The 9,052-nt window shown below is 42.3% G+C and overlaps 2 protein-coding genes across 2 annotated transcripts in view; both read right to left on the bottom strand.

Moving 5' to 3' along the window:
* The window catches only part of unc93b1 (unc-93 homolog B1, TLR signaling regulator), an 11,529-nt gene extending 10,551 nt beyond the window's left edge, over positions 1-978 (bottom strand). Inside the window, 3 exon segments of the mRNA XM_084465584.1 lie at positions 1-80; positions 313-420; positions 825-978. The exon segment at positions 1-80 is cut by the window's left edge and continues 62 nt beyond it. Of these exon segments, the coding sequence (XP_084321710.1) occupies positions 1-80; positions 313-420; positions 825-827 (191 nt within the window). The 5' untranslated portion in view covers positions 828-978.
* Positions 979-2,255: 1,277 nt separating this feature from the next.
* Positions 2,256-4,679, bottom strand: timm10 (translocase of inner mitochondrial membrane 10 homolog (yeast)). The gene is made up of 2 exons (XM_084465067.1): positions 4,482-4,679; positions 2,256-3,120 (listed from the first exon to the last, which is right to left on the bottom strand). Exons 1-2 carry the CDS (start codon positions 4,550-4,552, stop codon positions 2,925-2,927), a joined length of 267 nt encoding a protein of 88 aa, XP_084321193.1. The 5' UTR covers positions 4,553-4,679; the 3' UTR covers positions 2,256-2,924.
* Positions 4,680-9,052: the final 4,373 nt, after the last annotated feature.

Here is a 9,052-nt window from a genome sequence, read left to right as displayed (position 1 = left end):
CCGAACCTCTTCCTTCTATAGTACTTCCGCTCCTCCTCCTCTTCATCGTACTCTGCTTGTGGGCCAAGGAACTCCTCCATCTTACACACACACACACACACACACACACACACACACACACAAATGCATGATTGCATTTAATTTTGCGGGTGGAATGAGCAGTGAATATTCCATTACAACCCAACCAGTATAAATGGTCACAAGGACATAGGTCGGACCAGTGTGTGTGTGTGTGTGTGTGTGTGTGTGTGTGTGTGTGTGTGTGTGTGTGTTTGTGTGTGTGTGTGTGTGTGCGTGAAGCCTTCAGTTCACCTGGCCGTTGATGGTGCCTTCCTTGGCTTCGTTCATGCCGCCGTAGTTGGGCAGGACCGGGGGAAGCCCGTCCTCCTGGATCAGGTGTTCTGCGTCGGATGCCTCCATCTGGTGGCGAACATTAGTAGTGCATGACTTTACTATTATAACTAAATCCCGACAGTGTTGGGAATGGATTAAATCTATCGCAAAATAAACCGTGTCATTGGATAGAATTTAGGAAAAAACACTTTTGGGGGATTTTGCTTAAAAATAATAGACGCCAATAAATAAATATTAATGCCTTTCTGTGGAAAAACATACTTACGACACATTAACCCAGATTACCAAGGCTGTACATTTGCATGCCTATTAATAATTTATGGCCTGTAAAGCCATATGGCGAACATTATTAGTGCATGACTTGAATAATGTTCGCCACCAATTTACGAGTAGGCTAAATATAATACCGGCACATACAAGATAAACGTTAGTTATACATTATAAAGTTATTATGCACAATTATGACTTACCATGTTTTAGTGGTCAGAGTTAAGACGGCTTTACCAAGAAGACATTAATGTCTTAATTAAATACAGTTCATGTCTATGGGCTGAATCCAGGTTGTCTGCAGTTCCCCTTTCTGATGTAAAGTTTAAAGCTTAAGTACAATTTTGGGTGAGGGAAACGAAACTGATCACAGGCTTCACTTCCCCCCCTGGTCTTAAAGGGACAGAGACAGCATTTTGTCAATGTTAATCCAATTATTGAATTGATTTAATATAATCCTCCACCACCCTCTTACTATTACTTTATTGTTATTATTTATCATTGTGATCTATGCTGATACTACTTTTTTGCATATTTTTATTTGTACTAATCTTTATTTTTCTTTGTCTTGTATTGTTGCTATGTGGCTGTTGAGGTAGTAGTAAGGAAGTAGCCTAAGGGATAATCACCGAGAGGCAGGGGGGCAATAAACAGTTTGATACGGTTTGATATGCCCGGCTAGTGGACGGCTTACCGAGGGCGGTAACCTTCCACGAGCCGGGCATATCAAACTGTTTATTCCCCTGCCTTGAGGTGATTATCCCGTTTATTCTACTTCTTGCTTGCCAACATAATAAAACAATTCAAATACTTTAATAATTCTGCTTTTTCTTATTCGTATTGCATGCTTAATAAATGTATACTCTGTTTGGGTTCATCTCCCTCAAAAAGTAGTCCCCTTTAGAACTACGGTGAATAGCGAATTTTTCGTAGGTGTAATCCGGAAGAATCATGAATATTAGGGTTACGGTTATGGTTAGGGTGAGGGTTACGGTTACGGTTGTGGTTAGGGTGAGGGTTACGGTTAGGAGTCAGCGTGTGAGTTTGCCTGTCCAATCCTAGCGCTTGAGGCGGAACTTTTCCCGGATTCCGCCTACGAAAAAAAACCGACCGGGGAACATAGGACCCGGGGCCCCGTTAGCTCAGCTGAAGCTTAATAGTTTCTATAGCAACCACACAAGGCTGCATCTGATCACTAGTTTAATAACGTAGTTGCTACATTGTATCTCGCTTGCGAAACATGTATCGACTGACCCTCCAATAGATTTCCGACACATTTTAGAAACTTTTTAAAACTTATTTTTACAATGGACCTCATGTTTGACTTTTCTGTGATAGAAAAAAATACAAGCGGCATATTGATCTATTATTTGATGGCTGTGCTCAGTCAGCGGGCAACCTGCCGGGTTAATGCCCTCCTCCCAGCCAATCAGAATCAAGCATTCTTAAACGAAGTAGAATAAGTAATTCTGATTCCTACTTTAACCTACGTAGGCCTGGTGAAAATCAGTAGCTGGGGCAGAAATTAGCGCATATGAGTGTAGATCATACATGGATATTAATATAGAAGATATATCACCACAGAAATCACAGTCGAAAAATGTGTTATTTTATTTTCACATTAGTTGCTAAGACAATGTGTAGATAAACAGAACATAACATAAAAATACCTGCTGCTCACCCGATAAAAACTTCACATTTACTTTTAACTCAACAAATCAATGCAACATCATGCCCTAAATGTAAATATCATCAGCAATGGTCCAATGACGCAGGACAGAGTGCTACAGAGTACAGTCTGTACAGATGTATGGTGTGATAGTTACATGAGCAATTTATTCAACCCAGCTTTGAGAACATAATTAATTAACAGATAACTAATGTAAGCAATGTTATCCGTCTGTAGCGATGGTGACACCCGAGTATGGTGCAACATTTGCATTCAGCGGGTAGAAAAATAAAACAAACACGGCATGATGACTCCGGTATAAAAATGAATGGACTGAAACCATGAGAATTTTCATATACACTTTTTTTTGTACATTTCCATACAAAACACAAATACACCTTTTGATTTCACATGCAAAGTTGGAATAAAAGAAGAAGTATACAGGTATAGTGTCAGTTGAACAGAAACTTAAATAATGATGAATGCGCTGTAACCCCAATGCGCTGTTACCTCAGAGATAACACCACAATCATCCAAAAACAGGGACCCATACCCACTTCCACCCCGCGCTCTCTCAAACACACACACACACACACACGCACACGCATATGCACACACACACAGATCCGTCAGTCTATTCACTGCCGATGGCTGCTTTCCTCATGACTTCCTCGTCCTGCACAGAGAGCTCGGTCAGCTTGCGGCCCAGCTTCTCGTGGAGGTCCAGGTACTTGGCCACGCAGCGGTCGAGGCACACGGCCTCCCCCTTGCTCAGCTCGGCCTCCTTGTAGTGGGGCGGGACACACTTCCGGTGGCAGGCGTTGGTCATCCTGGACAGTGAACATTTACGATGTCAATTATCCGATTTTATCCAAAGCGTCTTACAAAAACGTTCATTCACGCACACCGACGTCGGAGTCGACCGCGCAGGGCGACGGCCAGCCCGTCGGGAGCAGTCAGGGTGAGGGCGTTTTTGCTCAGGGACACCCGACACTCGGCGAGCTAGGCGATTGAACTAGCAGCAACCTTCCGGTTACCAGTGAAGTAGATGGCATCGAGGGAGTAACCTCTTTTAGGCACAGAAGACAAACCGTGTTGAATTAAGCTCCATTAAAACAGGATGTACCATTTTGTCTTTACCCTTTAAGGTCTGTGTCTGTATTCATGAGAAGAAAGGGGAAGCAGGCCTAAATATAAGCGTAAAGCTACCAATTCCATCCACTTAAACAAATGAACAATGCCCCACTCTGTCTTACTACGGGAAAGGACTAGCCTAATGCAATGCAATAGTGGATGCTCCTTACTTTCATACTACAGTAGAGATTATCACTCATATGATATGCTTGATTCCTTGTCAGTGTTCACTGTATGTCATTGTCAATATTTGCTAAAAGGTTGTCATTATCTTAAAGAAAATGGGAAGAGAATAAAAAATGATTGCATTACACTAAAGACTGATTTGTGCAATTGAACACATTGTCGACGCATATGTGACATTGTAAAATAAGAGTACAATAAGGGAGTCTTTAACAAACATGTATTTGTAATTAATGCCTAACAGGCTCCATCAGCGCATTTTTTTTACACATCTCCTTAGGAAATACGATTTAAAGGTATATTCACACGAATCCCAGAGGGCTACGAGCCAATATCTGCATTCAGTCACTGCATTGTGACTGACATGTCTCCTATCCAATCACCCTTCACTCTTTTTCTGAATTAAATTCAATTTGTATAGCCCTTAATCACTGGTAGTCTCCAAGAGCTTAACGGGCCATATATTTACGACACCCTCTTGACCCTAGACCCCCAGAGGACAAGAAAAAACTCCCATAATTATTAAGGAAGAAATCTCGAGGTGGACCGCAGAGTGGGGGATCCCTCCTTCCAGAGATGATCAGGAGAGCGATGGGGGCCATAATGGACTTAGATACATACATACATACATACATACATAACATTATAAATCGGTGTGGGGTTCTGGCCGGCATTGTGACATGTCAGCTATCCAATCTTCCTTTACTCGTTTTATGAATGCAGCTGCAGCCATGTCAAATGCAATGTATTTCACCCAAAGTATTGCAATTAAAATCAAATGCCCCAAGGCTTTAAAGTGTGATTCAGCACCAATGCATTCGGTCTTGTACCGACCAGCCTCGGCTGTGTTAGTAACCTTGTCCCAGAGCCTCACCGGTTGTACATGTCAGCCATCATCTCCACTTCCAGCTCGGCCGCCAGCTGCTGTGCCTTCATCGGGTCCATGTCTGCGCTTTATTGTCCTGTTCACCTTCTGCAAATGGTTAAAATGAGTGTATTCAAAAGCAAGAGAAGCGTGAACTGCTTATTGAGTAACCTTCAAACGTTAATAGGAAAACACGTGTGGTTTCCACCCGGCCAACTGAGTAGCGGACTCACTTCCGGTGTCAATAAAGTTACCTTCAAACCGATCCGGCACAGAAAAAAAAAAAAACTGATGACAACGTTACACAAATCACACAAAGCATTCTACTTTAAAAGAAAAATATTTATAATATTTATAAGTGCAGTACAATTACTCAACAAAAATATTGACGCTTGGCCATTACATTTTGCAGTATGATTTGTTTTTACCTTTACTTCCAAATTCTAAACCAGTATTGAATAATGTAATGTGAGGAAAACCACATTGTTGTAACTTATATACACACGTTTTCTATGGACTATGCAGCTTTTATTTGTCCCAAATATAATACATCCCAACATCTGCACATACACCTCTGCGTGTAAAAGAATCAAAAACATGGGCTGAAATTAAAAGGCAAATCCACAGCACTTTGAATAAACCATACCGCCAAGTATTCCGTCAATGAACTCGATTGACAAAGTGTAGTCAAAATTACACAACATTAGAGATTGTTTACTCTGAGTGGAGAAGTACATAAAATAATAAAAAGGTATGCCTCAGTATCAGCAACATTGATATATTCCAAACCGCTACCGTCTAAATTCCAATCACATCAATCTCCTTCAGCTCTTCCTCATCCTCATCGGGCGATGTGTCCACAACAACCCTTGCACCGAAATCTATCGGCTCTCGGCCTTTGTCTGGGGAACACAGGAGAATGTCCACCTCCATCTCCTCCTCCTCCTCCTCCTCCTCCTTCTCCTGGGAATGTCTTGAACCCTTGATGCATTGACTCCTTCTGTTTGGAGTCTCAGGGGTGATAGGGCAGTCAGTTTTAGTCGTATTGCTCTGCTGAGCTGGGCTGACACGACAGCGGGTGAAGTCCTCCACTGGGTCTTGTGGTGGCTCTGTGCTTTGGGCCAAATCCAATGCTAGAGGTAGAGGTCAAAAGAAGGAGAAGAAGCAGCATCAAAGAAGCTAGACCTCATAGTGGTTTCTTGAAGTTGCAATGTGCCCCATTTAAGCTGGATCCAATCTTAAAACAACCTGGACATACCGGTAGTCAATGCTGATTGATAGTGATTTGTTATCCATATAATCGCGTCCACTAACTGATAGAGTCTACAAATAATAGATGCTGGCTTACCAGCCCGTACACTACTACTTATACTGCTGCTGCCGCCACTACTGCTGAAGCTACTACTACTATCGACACTCCCAAAACCCCTCTCAAGCAAGCCGAGATACGCTTGTTCAAGTTGCAGTCGCACAGCCAGTTAAGAGTAGCAAGCTAGTTTTTCTAGTCTCAAAGTCTGCCGCCAAGGGGCTGAATCTTACACAGTGTGACTTTAATGATCACAATTGAATCTGTCAAACAATAATTCTTGTGTTGTATTTAACTCATACATCATGTTACCATAAACCCACATACCTTCACGATCATTGACAAATACAAGGTCCACCAGTTTAAAGCACTTTAAAAACTAATTTGTGTTGTAAAGATCAGCATTACAACAGGTTTTACAAACCAGACAATTAAAACAACTATCTAGTTTGAAAACATAGTTGATTTCTGTATTTCAAAATTGCTCAACAGAAACTGAATGAGAAGAAAGGGCAGACACAGTAAGGATTAGTAAAAAGTAATCTAAAGCGAACGCCTACTTGCCATTTAGTCAATGTTTCTTTTTCAAAGGCAGATGATAACTTTTGGAACTGTAAAAATCCACAATCTACCACTCATGTATCTTACCTTCATCAGGCCTCTCCACCAAACGCTCCTCGCCTGGTCCTCCATCAAGCACCACCTCAACCATCTCTTCTCTCTCCATTTCACTCGTCTCTTCTTCTCCTTTATTGCTGTGAAACCCGATGTCCTTGCTAGAAAGGTCATCTGCTTCAACCCAACGTTCATTGTCAGACTTCTTAAGTCCCATTACAGGTTCAACTGTAGGTCTTGGCTGTATTGTTTCTGGTTTTCCGCTAGTTTCTGATGCAGCAGAATGACCTGGATACTGGGCAATGCATTGATCACCTACTTTAATTGCGATTGATGAAGATTGGCCGACTAATGGGAAAGCTTTTACAACGATGTCCGCAATGTTGTAATCCTTCCCCTTTTTATCCTCAGTGCCAAGAGGTACCTGCTTACCTTTTTGACCTTGCGATTGATCCCCTTTTTTGTCCTGCGAAACTGTGATGTCCACTGGTGACTTCTGACTTTCAGTTGAGATGACCGGAATGATATTCTCTGAAGAAGTTGCTTCACATCTGTCCGTGTATTCACAAGCCTTTCCATCTAAATGTACATTTTCCCCCACTTCACTTGATTTCACTTTAGTTTTGGTTTGTGAACCGCTGGTATTGACATGTCTGAACTGAAGGAGTTCTTTAACCTCTTTCAGCAAAACAGTGGGCGTCTTACCGTCTGCGGTGTGAGTATTCTCTGAACATGTCGTGTGCTCGTTTGTCTCGATTGTCTCTGGATCACGCTGCTGGGCGCAGAGCTGTTCTTCATCCACCCTGGGAGGGGAACCCTCAGGCTCCAGGGCTGAAACAGCGCAGGATGGCAAAATAGTGTCTGAACTCTGCACATCATCATGGACCTCATCGTTCGAAATCGGAACATTCCGGACAACCTTCCTGCATTTCCTTCTCAGTTTTCCTTCGTTTGGTCCACATTTTTCTCCTATCTCGGCCTTAACGTTCGTTTTCCTGTCGCTTTCTAAAATCTTGTCAGCGGACGGGTTGGCATCGTGAGGGACAGTCTTTATATTCTTAGGTCTCCCTCGCTTCCTTTTGATCACTGGTACATTCTCCACAATCTCATCTCCCTTATGTTTGGTTTTGGAAGCACTTGCGGCACGTGGAGTGCTTGGAGTCTCAGGGGTGATAGGGCAGTCCGTTTTAGTCGTATTGCTCTGCTGAGCTGGGCTGACACGACAGGGGGTGAAGTCCTCCACTGGGTCTTGTGGTGGCTTTGTGCTTTGGGCCAAATCCAATGCTAGAGATAGAGGTCAAAAAAAGGAGAAGAAGCAGCATCAAAGAAGCTAGACCTCATAGTGGTTCCTTAAAGTCGCAATGTGCTGCATTTCAGCTGGCTCCTAGCTTAAAATAACAGACATACCAGTAGTCAAAGCTGAACGATAGTGATTTCAATGTTTTCCAAATAGTCGCGTCCTATAACTGACAGATTCTACAAATAAGATGCCTGTACCGCTCTACTACTTCTGATGCTACTGCTACTATAGACACTCCCAAAACCCCTGTCAGGCGAGCTGAGATACACCTGTTCAAGTTACACAGTTGCACAGCCAGTTAGAGAAAACACTGTTATTTAGTGTTTCTATTCAGAAAGTCTGCCGTCAAGGGGCTGAATCATACACAGTGTGACTTTAATTATCACAGTTTAATCTGTGTCCAACATTCATTTTGAATTTATGCAACTCATACATCATTTTACCATAAACCCACATGCCTTCACCATCATAGGGTGAGGTCCACTAGTTGTAAGCACCTTAAAATCACATATTTGTATTGTAAAGATCAGTGTTACAACTGGTTTTACAAACCAGACAATTAAAAGAGCTATCTAGTTTGAAAATGTAGCTGATTTCTATATTTCTATATATCTATTCAACAGAAAATGAATGAGAAGAAAAGGTTGACACAATCAAAGATTAAAACTGAATGAGAAGAAAGGGCGGACACAGTAAGGATTAGTAAAAAGTAATCTAATGTTTCTTTTTTAAAGGCAGATGATAACTTTTGGAACTGTAAAAATCCACAATCTACCACTCATGTATCTTACCTTCATCAGGCCTCTCCACCAAACGCTCCTCGCCTGGTCCTCCATCAAGCACCACCTCAACCATCTCTTCTCTCTCCATTTCACTCGTCTCTTCTTCTCCTTTATTGCTGTGAAACCCGATGTCCTTGCTAGAAAGGTCATCTGCTTCAACCCAACGTTCATTGTCAGACTTCTTAAGTCCCATTACAGGTTCAACTGTAGGTCTTGGCTGTATTGTTTCTGGTTTCCTGCTAGTTTCCGATGCAGCAGAATGACCTGGATACTGGGCAATGCATTGATCACCTACTTTTCTTGCGATTGATGAAGATTGGCCGACTAATGGGAAAGCTTTTACGACGATGTCCGCAATGTTGTAATCCTTTTCCTTTTTATCCTCAGTGCCAAGAGGTACCTGCTTACCTTTTTGACCTTGCGATTGATCCCCTTTTTTGTCCTGCAAAACTGTGATATCCACTGGCGACTTTTGACTTTCAGTTGAGACGACCCGATTCTGGATTTGATCAAATTTAACATAATTTATGTTTTTTGTGGGCAAAACCTCCACGCCAATGAGAGTCTCTGCAGAGGT

The sequence above is a fragment of the Micromesistius poutassou genome (genome assembly GCF_964030765.1).
Source record: "Micromesistius poutassou genome assembly, chromosome: 3".
In the NCBI taxonomy this organism is placed as follows: domain Eukaryota; kingdom Metazoa; phylum Chordata; class Actinopteri; order Gadiformes; family Gadidae; genus Micromesistius; species Micromesistius poutassou.
The sequence above is the reverse complement of the archived record's forward strand: the minus strand, read 5'-3'. Positions and strand labels throughout refer to the sequence as shown.

Excerpts from the sequence above, each read along its gene's own strand:
- timm10 (XM_084465067.1), bottom strand. The coding sequence starts at position 4,552 with ATGGACCCGATGAAGGCACAGCAGCTGGCGGCCGAGCTGGAAGTGGAG. Across the intron at positions 3,121-4,481 it reads ATGGCTGACATGTACAACCG|GATGACCAACGCCTGCCACC; the intron begins GTGAGGCTCTGG and ends TTCACTGTCCAG.